We start from the raw sequence: 15,416 nt of genomic DNA on the forward strand, positions 1-15,416 counted from the left end.
TCACCCGGGCACGAACATACCCCCTAAACATAGCAAGGCAGTCCGCCCGGGGAGAACCTCCTGCCACCCTTTTCCAGGAGCCACGGATGGCAATTTTCGCCAGCCCCAGGAGCAAGTTGACAAGGACATCCTCATCCCTCTGTGCCCCCCTCCTTACTGGATGACCATATATGAATAGGGTGGGACTGAAATGCAACCAGAAGGCGAGAAGCAGCCCACGCAAAAACGCGAAAAGGGGCTGCAGCCTCACACACTCCACGTACATGTGGTACACGGTCTCCTCCAGCCCGCAGAAGTGACACGCGGCTGGGAGATCCGTGTACAGACTAAAGAACTTATTGCAGGGCACCGCTTTATGCAGCACCCTCCAGCCGAGATCCCCAAGGTGCATGGGGAGGACTCCCTTGTAAAGGGACTTCCATTGGGGACCCCCCTCACCTCCAGGTGGAAAGACCGACCGCCATGGCGTGTCGGGATGGTGGACAAAGGCTAGGAAGTGGAGGGTGTGGAGCAGCAGCCCATAAAGGTACCTCCTGCCTGCATCCCTGAATGGGATTGTGGGTGTCGATGAAAGACGGCTCAAGTTGTGTGGATTCGTCTCTCGGGTAAGGCTGCGGGGCCTGGGCCCGACGAGCAGCTCAGCTTGAGTCGATCCACACACCTGAGCCGCACCGACATCCGCTGAGGCAGGGCAAGGGTCGGCCAGGACCCCGCCCTCTGCCAGAGGAGGGGATTCCCGGCCTGAGGCAACCATGTTCCAGACTCTCAGTAGGTCCTGATAGAAGCCGGGCAGCCTCTGCAAAGCAGCACGGCTGACGCCTGCCGGTGGTAGCTGCATATCTTCGTGAAGGCAGCAGCCCCTCCGGAGGAAGAAAGTCGCCAACACGTGCCACCTGGGAGGGCGCTCGGTGTACAGGAATCTCTGCAGAGTCCTGAGGCGGAGAGCCGCCAGTCGTGTGCGTACACACACCAGCGACTGTCCGCCCTCTCCTACTGGGAGACTCAGAACCGCTGCAGAAACCCAGTGTTTCCTGTTTCCCCAGAAGAAGTCCACCAGCTTCCTCTGCATTCTCGCAACAAAAGGGGCAGGGGGGGCCAAGGTGACCATCCGGTACCACAACATGGAGGCCACCAGCTGGTTTATGACCACCACCCTGCCTCGATAGGAAAGCACCCTGAGAAGGCCTGACCAGCGCCCTAGCCGGGCCATGACCTTTGTCTCCAGGTCCTGCCAGTTCGCCAGCCAGGTCTCCCCAGAAGGACTCAGGTAGACTCCCAGATAGAGAAGACGTCTGGTGCTCCACTCAAAAGCTCTCATCTCCTCCGGCAGGGAGTCCACCTGCCACTGGCCTACTAAGAGTCCGGAACATTTCGCCCAGTTGATCCTGGCGGAGGATGCCGCCGAGAAAACATCTTGGCACTCGCGCATCCTCCGCAGGTCACAGGGGTCTGTCATCATGAGGAGTACGTCATCGGCGTAGGCCGAGAGGACGACCCTCATGTCCGGTTCGCGCAGAACCAGACCTGTCAGCCTTCGCCGAAGAAGGCCGAGGAATGGCTCGACACAGATCGCATACAGTTGACCGGACATGGGGCACCCTTGACGCACTCCTCTTCGGAAGTGGATAGGTCCTGTCAGTGATCCGTTGATCTTAACTAGGCACTCTGCGGCAGAGTACAGGAGCCGAACTCGGGCCACAAAGTGTGGTCCGAGCCCAAAAGCCTGCAGGGTGCCCAGCAGGAAACTGTGGTCCACCCGGTCAAACACCCTGGGAGTGTGTGATGGGACAGTGTGGAAGGAGCTTCACTCTGTGTCTGACCCTGGGAGTGTGTGAAGGGACAGTGTGGAGGGAACTTCACGCACTCCCAGGGTCAGACACAGAGTGATGGGACGGTGTGGAAGGAGCTTCACTCTGTGTCTGACCCCGGGTGTGTGTGATGGGATGGTGTGGAGAGAGCTTCACTCTGTGTCTGACCCCGGGAGTGTGATGGGACAGTGTGGAGGGAATTCACTCTGTGTCTTACCCCGGGAGTGTGTGAAGGGCGAGTGTGGAGGGAGATTCACTCTGTGTCTGACCCTGGCAGTGTGTGATGGGACGGTGCAGAGGGAGATTCAGACTGTGTCTGAACCCGGGACTGTGTGATAGAACGGTGTAGAGAGAGCTTCACTTTGTGTCTGACCCTGGGAGTGTATGAAGGGACAGTGTGGAGGGAGCTTCACTCTGTGTCTGACCCTGGGAGTGTGTGATGGGATGGTGCAGAAGAAGATTCTCTCTGTGTCTGACCCTGGGAGTGTGTGATGGGACAGTGTAGAGGGAGCTTCACTCTGTGTCTGACCCCGGGTGTGTGTGATGGGATGGTGTGGAGAGAGCTTCACTCTGTGTCTGACCGCGGGAGTGTGTGATGGGACTGTGTGGAGAGAGCTTCACTCTGTGTCTTCTGACCCCGGGAGTGTATGAAGGGACAGTGCGGAGGGAGCTTCACTCTATGTCTGACCCTGGGAGTCTGTGATGGGACGGTGCAGAAGGAGTTTCTCTCAGTGTCTGACCCCGGGAATGTGTGATGCGACGGTGTGGAGGGAGATTCTCTCTCTGTCTGACCCTGGGAGTGTGTGATGGGACAGAGTGGAGGGAGCTTCATTCTGTGTCTGACCCCGGGAGTGTGTGATGGGGCAGTGCAGAGGGAGTTTCTCTCTGTGTCTGACCCCGGGAGTGTGTGATGGGACGGTGTGGAGGGAGATACTCTCTGTGTCCGACCCTGGGAGTGTGTGATGGGAAGGTGTAGAGTGAGCTTCACTCTATGTCTGACACAGGGAGTGTGTGATCGGATGGTGTGGAGAGAGCTTCACTCTGTGTCTGACCCCGGGTGTATGTGTTGGGAGGGTGTGGAGGGAGCTTCACTCTGTGTCGGACCCTGGGAGTGTGTGATGGAACAGTGTGAAAGGAGCTTCACTCTGTGTCTGACCCAGGGAGTGTGTGATGGGACAGTGTAGAGGGAGTTTCACTCTGTGTCTGACCCCGGGTGTGTGTGATCGGACGGTGTGGAGGGAGCTTCACTCTGTGTCTAACCGAGGGAGTGTGTGATGGGACAGTGTAGACGAAGTTTCATTCTGTGTCAGACCCCAGGAGTGTGTGATGGGACAGTGTGGAGGGAGTTTCATTCAGTGTCTGACCCTAGGAGTGTGTGATGGGATGGTATGGAAGGAGCTTCACTCTGTCTGATCCTGGGAGTGTGTGATGGGATGATGTGGATGGAGTTTCATTCTATCTGATCCCGGGAGTGTGTGATGGGATGGTGTGGGAGGAGCTTCAGTCTGTGTCTGACCCTTGGAGTGTGTGATTGGACAGTGTGGAGGGAGCTTCACTCTGTGTCTGACCCCGGGTGTGTGTGATCGGACGGTGTGGAGGGAGCTTCACTCTGTGTCTAACCCAGGGAGTGTGTGATGGGACAGTGTAGACGAAGTTTCATTCTGTGTCAGACCCCAGGAGTGTGTGATGGGACAGTGTGGAGGGAGTTTCATTCTGTGTCTGACCCTAGGAGTGTGTGATGGGATGGTATGGAAGGAGCTTCACTCTGTCTGATCCTGGGAGTGTGTGATGGGATGATGTGGATGGAGTTTCACTCTATCTGATCCCGGGAGTGTGTGATGGGATGGTGTGGGGGGAGCTTCAGTCTGTGTCTGACCCTTGGAGTGTGTGATTGGACAGTGTGGAGGGTGTTTCACTCTGTGTCTGACCCAGGGAGTGTGTGATGGGACGGTCTGGAGGGACATTCTATCTGTGTCTGACCCTGGGAGTGCGTGATGGGAAGGTGTAGAGGGAGCTTCACTCTGTGTCTGAACCCGGGTGTGTGTGATGGGATGGTGTGGAGAGAGCTTCACTCTGTGTCTGACCCCGGGTGTGTGTGATGGGATGGTGTGGAGGGAGCTTCACTCTGTGTCTGACCCCGGGAGTGTGTGAAGGGACAGTGTGGAGGGAGCTTCACTCTGTGTCTGTCCCACGGAGTGTTTGATGGGAAGGTGCATAGGATGTTTCTCTCTGTGTCTGACCCCAGGAGTGTGTGATGGGACAGTGTAGAGGGAGTTTCACTCTGCGCCTGACCCTGGGAGTGTGTGATGGGATTGTGTAGAGGGAGCTTCACTCTGTGTCTGACCCCGGGTGTGTGTGATGGGATGGTGTGGAGAGAGCTTCACTCTGTGTCTGACCCTGGGAGTGTGTGATGGGATTGTGTAGAGGGAGCTTCACTCTGTGTCTGACCCTGGGAGTGCGTGATGGGACAGTGTGGAGGGAGTTGCATTTTGTGTCTGACCCCAGGAGAGTGTGATGGGACAGTACGGAGGGAGATTCACTCTGTGGCTGACCCAGGGAGTGTGTGATGGGACGGTTTGGAGGGAGATTCTACCTGTCTCTGACCCTGGGAGTGTGTGATGGGAAGGTATAGAGGGAGCTTCACTCTATGTCTGACCCCGGGTGTGTGTGATGGGATGGTGTGGAGAGAGCTTCACTCTGTGTCTGACTCCGGGAGTGTGTGAAGGGACAGTGTGGAGGGAACTTCATGCACTCCCAGGGTCAGACACAGAGTGATGGGATGGTGTGGAAGGAGCTTCACTCTGTGTCTGAACCCGGGTGTGTGTGATGGGATGGTGTGGAGAGAGCTTCAGTCTGTGTCTGACCCCGAGAGTGTGTGAAGGGACAGTGTGGAGGGAGATTCACTCTGTGTCTGACCCTGGCAGTGTGTGATGGGCCGGTTTAGAGGGAGATTCAGTCTGTGTCTGACCCCGGGAGTGTTTGATGGGACGGTGTGGAGGGAAATTCTCTCTGTGTCTGACCCTGGGAGTGTGTGATGGGAGAGTGTAGAGGGAGCTTCACTCTGTGTTTGACCCCGGGTGTGTGTGATGGGACGGTGTGGAGGGAAATTCTCTCTGTGTCTGACCCTGGGAGTGTGTGAAGGGAGAGTGTGGAGGGAGATTCACTCTGTGTCTGACACTGGCAGTTGTGTGATGGGACGGTTTAGAAGGAGATTCAGTCTGTGTCCTAGCCCGGGAGTGTGTGATGGGATGGTGTGGAGAGAGCTTCACTCTGTGTCTGACCCCGGGAGCGTGTGAAGGAACAGTGTGGAGGGAGCTTCACTCTGTGTCTGTCCCACGGAGTGTTTGATGGGACGGTGTGGAGGGAGATTCTCTCTGTATCTGACCCTAGGAGTGTGTGATGGGACAGTGTAGAGGGAGTTTCACTCTGTGCCTGACCCTGGCAGTGTGTGATGGGATGGTGTAGAGGGAGTTTCACTCTGTGTCTGACCCTGGGAGTGTGTGATGGGACAGTGTGGAGGGAGTTGCCTTCTGTGTGTGACCCCAGGAGTGTGTGATGGGATCGTGTGGAAGGAGTTTCACTCTGTCTGACCCCGGGCGTGTGTGATGGGATGATGTGGATGGAGTTTCACTCTATCTGACCCTGGGAGTGTGTGATGGGACAGTGTGGAGGGGGCTTCACTCTGTGTCTGACCCTGGGAGTGTGTGATGGGATGGTGTGGAGAGAGCTTCACTCTGTGTCTGACCCCGGGAGTGTGTGATGGGATGGTGTGGAGAGAGCTTCACTCTGTGTCTGACCCCGGGAGTGTGTGAAGGGACAGTTTGGAGGGAACTTCACGCACTCCCAGGGTCAGACACAGAGTGAAGCTCCTTCCACACTGTCCCAATACACCCTCCCACAGTCAGACACAGAGTGATGGGACAGGGTGGAAGGAGCTTCACTCTGTGTCTGAACCCGGGTGTGTGTGATGGGATGGTGTGGAGAGAGCTTCACTCTGTGTCTGACCCCGGGAGTGTGTGAAGTGACAGTGTGGAGGGAGATTCAGTCTGTGTCTGACCCTGGCAGTGTGTGATGGGACGGTTTAGAGGGAGATTCAGTCTGTGTCCCAGCCCGGGAGTGTGTGATGGGATGGTGTGGAGAGAGCTTCACTCTGTGTCTGACCCCGGGAGTGTGTGATGGGACGGTGTGGAGGGAGATTCTCTCTGTATCTGACCCCGGGAGTGTGTGATGGGACAGTGTGGAGGGAGATTCTATCTGTGTCTGACCCTGGGTGTGTGTGATGGGAAGGTGTAGAGGGAGCTTCACTCTGTGTCTGACCCCGGTTGTGTGTGATGGGACGGTGTGGAGGGAGCTTCACTCTGTCTGACCCTGGGAGTGTGTGATGGGACAGTGTAGAGCGAGTTTCACTCTGTGTCTGACCCAGGGAGTGTGTGATGGGACGGGTTGGAGGGAACTTCACGCACTCCCAGGGTCAGACACAGAGTGAAGCTCCTTCCACACTGTCCCAATACACCCTCCCACAGTCAGACACAGAGTGATGGGACAGGGTGGAAGGAGCTTCACTCTGTGTCTGAACCCGGGTGTGTGTGATGGGATGGTGTGGAGAGAGCTTCACTCTGTGTCTGACCCCGGGAGTGTGTGAAGTGACAGTGTGGAGGGAGATTCAGTCTGTGTCTGACCCTGGCAGTGTGTGATGGGACGGTTTAGAGGGAGATTCAGTCTGTGTCTGACCCCGGGAGTGTGTGATGGGACGGTGTGGAGAGAGCTTCACTCTGTGTCTGACCCCGGGAGTGTGTGATGGGACGGTGTGGAGGGAGATTCTCTCTGTATCTGACCCCGGGAGTGTGTGATGGGACAGTGTGGAGGGAGATTCTATCTGTGTCTGACCCTGGGTGTGTGTGATGGGAAGGTGTAGAGGGAGCTTCACTCTGTGTCTGACCCCGGTTGTGTGTGATGGGACGGTGTGGAGGGAGCTTCACTCTGTCTGACCCTGGGAGTGTGTGATGGGACAGTGTAGAGCGAGTTTCACTCTGTGTCTGACCCAGGGAGTGTGTGATGGGACGGGTTGGAGGGAACTTCACGCACTCCCAGGGTCAGACACAGAGTGAAGCTCCCTCCACACTGTCCCAATACACCCTCCCAGGGTCAGACCCAGAGTGATGGGACGGTGTGGAAGGAGTTTCACTCTATCTGACCCCGGGAGTGTGTGATGGGACGGTGTGGAGGCAGATTCTATCTGTGTCTGACCCTGGGTGTGTGTGATGGGAAGGTGTAGAGTGAGCTTCATTCTATGTCTGACACAGGGAGTGTGTGATCGGATGGTGTGGAGAGAGCTTCACTCTGTGTCTGACCCCGGGTGTATGTGTTGGGAGGGTGTGGAGGGAGCTTCACTCTGTCTGACCCTGGGAGTGTGTGATGGGATGGTGTAAAGGGAGTTTCACTCTGTGTCTGACCCTGGGAGTGTGTGATGGGACAGTGTGGAGGGAGTTGCATTCTGTGTGTGACCCCAGGAGTGTGTGATGGGATCGTGTGGAAGGAGTTTCACTCTGTCTGGCCCTGGGCGTGTGTGATGGGATGATGTGGATGGAGTTTCACTCTATCTGACCCCGGGAGTGTGTGATGGGACAGTGTGGAGGGAGCTTCACTCTGTGTCTGAACCCGGGTGTGTGTGAAGGGACAGTGTGGAGGGAGCTTCACTCTGTGTCTGACCCTGGCAGTGTGTGATGGGACGGTTTAGAGGGAGATTCAGTCTGTGTCTGACCCCGGGAGTGTGTGATGGGAAGGTGTGGAGAGAGCTTCACTCTGTGTCTGACCCCGGGAGTGTGTGATGGGAATGTGTGGAGGGAGATTCACTCTCTGTCTGACCCTGGGAGTGTGTGATGGGACAGTGTGGAGGGAGCTTCACTCTGTCTGACCCTGGGAGTGTGTGATGGGACGATGATGATAGAGTTTCACTCTATCTGACCCCGGGAGTGTGTGATGGGATGGCGTGGAAGCAGCTTCCCTCTACGTCTGACCCTTGGAGTGTGTGATTGGACAATGTGGAGGGAGCTTCACTCTGTATCTGACCCCGGGAGTGTGATTTGACAGTGTAGAGGGAGCTTCACTCTGTGTCTGACCCTGGGAGTGTGTGATGGGGCAGTGTGGAAGGAGCTTCACTCTGTGTCTGACCCCGGGAGTGTGTGAAGGGACAGTGCGGAGGGAGCTTCACTCTGTGTCTGACCCTGGGAGTGTGTGATGGGACGATGTGGAGGGAGATTCACTCTGTGTCTGACGCTGGCAGTGTGTGATGGGACGGTGTAGAGGGAGTTTCTCTCTGTGTCTGACCCCGGGCGTGTGTGATGGGATGATGTAGAGGGAGATTCTCTGTGTGTCTGACCCTGGCAGTGTGTGATGGGAGAGTGTGGAGGGAGCTTCATTCTGTATGAGCCTAGGAGTGTGTGATGGGACGGTGTGGAGGGAGTTTCATTCTCTGTCTGACGCCAGGAGTGTGTCATGGGATGGTATGGAAGGAGCTTCAGTCTGTGTCTGACCCTCGGAGTGTGTGATTGGACAGTGTGGAGGGAGCTTCACTCTGTGTCTGGCCCTGGGAGTGTGTGATGCGACAGTGTAGAGGGAGTTTCACTCTGTGTCTGACCCTGGGAGTGTGTGATGGGATGCTGTAGAGGGAGTTTCATTCTGTGTCTGACCCTGGGAGTGTGTGATGGGCAGGGTGGAGGGAGTTTCACTCTGTGTCTGACTCCAGGGGTGTGTGATGGGACAGTGTGGAGGGAGTTTCATTCTGTGTCTGACCCCAGGAGTGTGTGATGGGACGGTGTGGAGGGGGGTTCACTCTGTGTCTGGCACTGGGAGTGTGTGATGGGACGGTGTGGAGGGAGGTTCACTCTGTGTCTGACCCAGGGAGTGTGTGATGGGATGGTGTTGAGGGAGATTCACTCTGTGTCTGACCCCGGGAGTGTGTGATGGGATGGTGTTGAGGGAGATTCACTCTGTGTCTGACCTCACGAGTGTGTGATGGGACAATACACTGAACTGGGTTTTCTTTGTCAGGTGTGTTACCTGGAGAGGAAGGTTTCGGAGCTGGAGAATGAACGAATCATTAAGGGCGACCAGAAGAGTAAACTGAAACAGGAGAATGTTCACCTGGTCCACAGGTAATGTCCTAAATGAGGGTCGAGGGAACCAAACGGTCAAGGGGTCCCGTTGGAATTGCTGGAACTGGAGGAAGGGGTGAGGGTCCTAGAGAGAGTGTGTGTGTGCAGTGGTGAGTGTTGGAACTGAATCATAGACCACCTACAGTTGACAACTGAAAGCCCTGGAACGATACCACCAAAGAGCCTTCGGAAAGACTTTGAGGATCACCTGGACAGAGAGATGCACTGATATCAGCGTACAGGAGGAGGCCAACATGGACAGCAACTCCACCATGATAAAGCAACACCATCTCTGATGGATAGGCCATGTCTTCCAGATGCCCAACTCGCATCTCCCCAAACAGATCCTTCACTCCCTGTTGAAGGGAGGTCAGCGAGCCTCTGGTGGGCACAGGTAATAACTTCTACAGATGCATAATGGAGAGTATATTGACTGGTTGCATGAATTTACATGAACCCAACAGCCACAGATACTGAACCATAGCTCAGGTGATATCGCAGGAAATGATACCGTGCTGTTGATCCTGTTGTTAAACTGAACAGTGTGAGGTGTTTGTGTGTAGCAGCTACAACCCAACCCATGGAACACATCAGATCCTGGAACCAGGACCACCCGGCCCTTTGAACCTTTCCCACAATTTAATGTAATCATGGCTGATGAGCCCCTGGACTGAACTCCTTGTCTGTGCCATTTCCCCCGGATTTTCTACAATTACAGTTCATCCCTTTCTCAAATAAATAATAATATTTTTAAAAGCACATAGCACCTCTACTTCCTTCGAAGTTTGTAAAGATTCAATATGAAATCTAAAACTTTGACCAACTTCTACTTTAGATACATGTTGGAGAGTATATTGACGGGCTGCATCACAGCCTGGCATGGGATCACCTATATCAGGGTTTCCCAATTAGTTTTCCACAGGGGCCAAATTATGTCAAGCATGCCAAGCCAAGGGCCAAAACGTCCAGGTTTTTCTTCATTGCGCCAGTAAGTTGCTTTATGGGCAGATGTTGTTGTTGCTGCTATTACCATTACTACTATTATTATTATTGTTATTAGTAGTAGTAGTAATAATTTAGGCCTGGGATTCTCAAAGTCTGTGTTGTGGGTCACACAAGAAGAAAAATGCACTCTTGAAACAAAATTAGTCCAAAACCAACCAACCATTTAATTATGACTCTAGCTATCTCAACTGTCAGCTGTCACATTTAGAACTCATCTGGGACTTAAAATACATGCACACGCACACAGACACACACACACACACACACACACACACACACACACACACACACACTGTAAACATGGTAGTCTTCACTACTTCTCTTCCACACAAAGGGTTTAGTAGTACTGCCTTTTCCACTGTTTCTGTTCTCTCATTTAATCTATTTGTTCTTTTTAATTAAGCTATGTAGCATTTGAAGTATGAAGTGCAGCTATAAATGAAATTACCAGGATTATTGTTGTAATATTATTGTACCACAATAAGATTGACAAATGGACAAAAGTAAATTGATTCACTCACTGATCAGTGAGAGAAGTGACAGCGACGGGGTGAGCCAATCCTTCTGATGTTGGGCCTGTATTCTGTTGTGGCAATCCTGAAGCACTGGCCAAGATGTGCATTGGAGAGTCTGTTTCTGTGCTGGTTCTTGATAAAGTTCATTGAAGAAAATGATGACTCACATTTGTACGTGGAGGGGAACAGTGTGAGTAGGAGCAGTGCAATAGCTGTCGTGTTTTTGAATTGAGCTCGGGGAACCACGTTGATCCAAAAGTCACTCACCCCAACGTCCTTGTGTTGTGCTTTGAGCAAATCAGATGTTCCCATTTCCAAGACCTCCATCTGAAGAGTTGCCTCATCTATGAAAGGCACCAGCCTTTTGGCCTCTGCAGCCCACTGGCCGTCAGCCGAAACGGAGAACGGCTGTCTCAGGAAGAGGAGGATGTCACCTGAGAGTTTAGGGGAGCTTTCAAATCATTTCCTGAATTTTTCTGCCAGGCTCGTCACGAAGTCCTTCATCACTGGATCCTCCCGCATTTCGTTCTTCTCGCAATGCTCCCGCAGACGCAGACATCCCACCTCTCCCGGAAGTTCCGGGAGTCTCCCGCATATTGATAACGGCTCCCTGATGCCCGCATATATACAATATCCTGGAAATCAATTTTTTTGAGAGCGAGCGAGAGAGCGCGAGAACAAGCGCGAGAGAGCGTGAGAGAACAAGCGTGAGAGAGAGAAAGAGAACAAGCGCAAGAGAGAGCGAGAGAGAGCGAGCGAGAGAGAAAGAGAACAAGCGCAAGAGAGAGCGAGAGAGAGCGCGCGAGAGAGAACAAGCGTGAGAGAGAGAAAGAGAACAAGCGCAAGAGAGAGCGAGAGCGAGCGAGCGCGCGCGAGAGAACAAGCGTGAGAGAGAAAGAACAAGCGCAAGAGAGAGCGAGAGCGAGCGAGCGCGCGCGAGAGAACAAGCGTGAGAGAGAAAGAACAAGCGCAAGAGAGAGCGTGAGAGAGCGAGCGCGCGCGCGAGAGAGAGTGTGAGAGAGAGCGAGAGAGAGAGAACAAGCGCGATAGAGAGCGAGAGCAAGAGAGAACGTGAGAAAGAGAGAGAGCATGAGAGCGAGCGAGAGAGAGCGCGCCATGGGAGAGTGTTCCAAAAAAGAAAATATAAAACGTACGTCACCCCAGACTACACTAAAGTGTACCCCTGCCTAATAGAGGTCAAAATAATGACAGTGTTGTTCGCTGCACTGTTTGCAACAGTGACTTTTCTATTGCCCATGGTGGGTTAAGACTGTAAAAGACATGTTGAGGTGAGTTTAACAGGTGTCATTCGTTCATTAGCAATAGCTAAGGTTATTTAAACTAGCTGGCTAGTTGCTAAGGAGCTACTCTGTTGCAGACATCCCACCTCTCCCGGAAATTGATGGTGCTACCTCCCTAAAATGAGGTTTTGCAGGGTGGGATGTTTGTCCCGTGAATGTCTCTCTCCAAAAGGATCAGCTTTGACCGGAAAGCTTCAATCGCCTCATACATGTCCGCAACAGTGTGGTTGTCGCCTTGTAATTGCAGATTAAGTCGATTTAGACGCTCTACGGGGGCGTAGGTCAGGTGTACGGTGTGGGATGAGGTTTAAATCAATTAGAGCAGCACGCGTTTCATTTACATGTTATGACAGGTGCGATCACGATCACGTAAGTGCCAATGGGTCGGCGCGGTCCGCCTATTCGGGTTGTCTGACCTATATTCTTGAATGGAAAATCCTACAAAACGTAGTGGTGAGAGCCCACTCGATCACAGATGAAGTACTCCCCACCGCTGAGCACATCTACACGGCAGGAGACCCGCCACCATCAGGCCAAACTCTCTTCTCGCTGCTGCCATCAGAAAGAAGCAACAGGAGCCTCAGGACTCACAGCACCGTGTTCAGGAACAGTTATTACCCTCAACCATCAGGCTCCTGAAGCAAAGGGGGATAACTTTACTCAACTTCACTAACTCCATCGCTGAAATGTTCCTACAACCAATGGACACACTTTCAAGGACTCTAGTCAGGCGGAAGAAGGCAGCATACATGAGGTTTAGGAAGCAAGGATCAGATGGGTCTATTGAAGAATATGGGGTAACAAGAAAGGAGCTTAAGAAGGGGCTGAGATGAGCAAGAAGGGGGCATGAGAAGGTCTTGGCAAGTAGGGTAAAGGAAAACCCCAAGGCATTTTTCAATTATGTGAAGAACAAAAGGATGACAGGAGTGAAGGTAGGACCGATTAGAGATAAAGGTGGGAAGATGTGCCTGGAGGCTGTGGAAGTCAGCGAGGTCCTCAATGAATACTTCTCTTCGGTATTCACCAATGAAGGGGAACTTGATGATGGTGAGGACAATATGAGTGAGGTTGATGTTCTGGAGCATGTTGATATTAAGGGAGAGGAGGTGTTGGAGTTGCTAAAAAACATTAGGATGGATAAATCCCCGGGGCCTGATGGAATATTCCCCAGGCTGCTCCACGAGGCGAGGGAAGAGATTGCTGAGCCTCTGGCTGGGATCCTTATGTCCTCGTTGTCCATGGGAATGGTACTGGAGGATTGGAGGGAGGCGAATGTTGACCCCTTGTTCAAAAAAGTTAGTAGGGATAGTCCAGGTAATTATAGACCAGTGAGCCTTGTTGTAACGTGGATGAAATCACCAGAGAGACAGAGTCACTGGTAGATACAAAGCAGCTTCTTTATTTGACACAAGAAGGTACAGCAGGCATCATACCGACGGAGACGCTTTCGCTAGATAGGTCTGCTAGCCCAGTGTGGGATCGATATTTATATACTAAACACAAAGGCATTCGCTACTTAAAAAGGCATAGACAATGCTCCCTATTGAAGTTACATACGAAATATCACATCACCTAACTCCATCCTTTCCTTTCGACGCCAACATGTCTGGGTTGGTATCTACAGCCTTTAGGAATGCAATTAAATCCACAATACATTTATTTGGTATTTCCCGTGCTAACATAGAAGACAATTAATATTTATAATGTATAGATAATACTGTCTTCGAAACTACAGCATCAGGTCAAACTACGGCACCAGAAGCATCTGGTATTCACACCCTTTTAGGAAGCGCGTTGTTGTGGACTCAGTCCACGGTACTTTGTCAAAAGGTCAAATAGAAGTCTGGTGGCCAAATTCATTTGTGTAAACAAATCATCTATCCTGAAAAACTCACTCTAACAAGCCTTACGTCTGTGGTAGGAAAGCTGTTGGAAAAGATTCTTTGAGATAGGATCTGTGGGCATTCAGAGAATCATGGTCTGATCAGGGACAGTCAGCATGGCTTTGTGAAGGGCAGATCATGTCTAACAAGCCTGATAGAGTTCTTTGAGGAGGTGACCAGGCATGTAGATGAGGGTAGTGCAGTGGATGTGATCTATATGGATTTTAGTAAGGCATTTGACAAGGTTCCACACGGTAGGCTTATTCAGAAAGTCAGAAGGCATGGGATCCAGGGAGGTTTGGCCAGGTGGATTCAGAATTGGCTTGCCTGCAGAAGGCAGATGGTGGTGGTGGAGGGAGTACATTCGGATTGGAGGGTTGTGACTAGTGGTGTCCCACAAGGACCTCTACTTTTCATGATTTTTATTAACGACCTGGATGTGGAGTAGAAGGGTGGGTTGGCAAGTTTGAAGACGACACAAAAGTTGGTGGTGCTGTGAATAGTGTAGAGGATTGTCACAGATTGCATAGAGACATTGATAAGATGCAGAAGTGGGCTGTGAAGTGGCAGATGGAGTTCAACCCGGAGAAGTGTGAGGTGGTACACTTTGGAAGGACAAAATCCAAGGCAGAGTACAAAGTAAATGGCAGGATACTTGGTAGTGTGAAGGGGCAGAGGGATCTGGGGGTACATGTCCACAGATCCCTGAAAGTTGCCTCACAGGTAGATAGGGTAGTTAAGAAAGCTTATGGGGTGTTAGTTTTCATAAGTCGAGGGACAGAGTTTAAGAGTTGTGAGGTAATGATGCAGCTCTATAAAACTGGTTAGGCCACACTTGGAGTACTGTGTCCAGTTCTGGTCGCCTCACTATAGGAAGGATGTGGAAGCATTGGAAAGGGTACAGAGGAGATTTACCAGGATGCTGCCTGGTTTAGAGAGTATGGATTATGACCAGAGATTAAGGGAGTTAGGGCTTTACTCTCTGGAGAGAAGGAGGATGAGAGGAGACCTGATAGAGTTATACAAGATATTAAGAGGAATAGATAGAGTGGACAGCCAGCGCCTCTTCCCCAGGGCACCACTACTCAATACAAGAGGACATGGCTTTAAGGTAAGGAGTGGGAAGTTCAAGGGGGATATTAGAGGAAGGTTTTTTACTCAGAGAGTGGTTGGTGTGTGGAATGCACTGCCTGAGTCAGTGGTGCAGGTAGATACATTAGTGAAATTTAAGAGACTACGAGACAGGTATATGGAGGAATTTAAGGTGGGGGGTTATATGGGAGGCAGGGTTTGAGGGTCGGCACAACATTGTGGGCCAAAGGGCCTGTACTGTGCTGTACTATTCTATGCTCTATGTCATGTTCTCAATATTTATTGCTTATTTATTAATTATTATCATTTTGTGTTTTGAATACATGCATAATTCATTGTCTTTTACACATTGGTTGTTTGTCTGTCTTGAGAGTGGCATTTCACTGATTCTATTGTATTTCTTTCTGTCTTGGCCGCAAGAAAATGAATCTCAGGGTTGTATATAGTAATATACATGTACTTTGATAATGAATTTACTTTGAACATCAAAATGATCCTGAAGAAACTCAAGCTTACATGTAAAAACTGGGAAGATATTGCACTCACTAGATGGACCTGGAGGAAATCTGTTCAAAAGGGAGCTGCGCTACATGAGAGCGCCCCCTGCTGACCGCTGAGAATGAGCGGCAGCGGTGAATGGAGACACTGAGCAACTGGA

General features: G+C 51.9%; 1 protein-coding gene across 3 annotated transcripts in view; it reads left to right on the forward strand.

The window, feature by feature from the left end:
- rab11fip4a (RAB11 family interacting protein 4 (class II) a) overlaps positions 1–15,416 on the forward strand; it is a 73,937-nt gene that overhangs the window by 21,019 nt on the left and 37,502 nt on the right. For all 3 annotated transcript variants that reach the window (XM_063030883.1, XM_063030884.1, XM_063030885.1), the window contains exon 9: positions 8,859–8,962. In XM_063030883.1, coding sequence (XP_062886953.1) covers positions 8,859–8,962 — 104 coding nt within the window. The remainder of the gene's footprint in view (positions 1–8,858; positions 8,963–15,416) is intronic.

Source organism: Mobula hypostoma, chromosome 22 (assembly GCF_963921235.1).
Source record: "Mobula hypostoma chromosome 22, sMobHyp1.1, whole genome shotgun sequence".
Classification (NCBI taxonomy): domain Eukaryota; kingdom Metazoa; phylum Chordata; class Chondrichthyes; order Myliobatiformes; family Myliobatidae; genus Mobula; species Mobula hypostoma.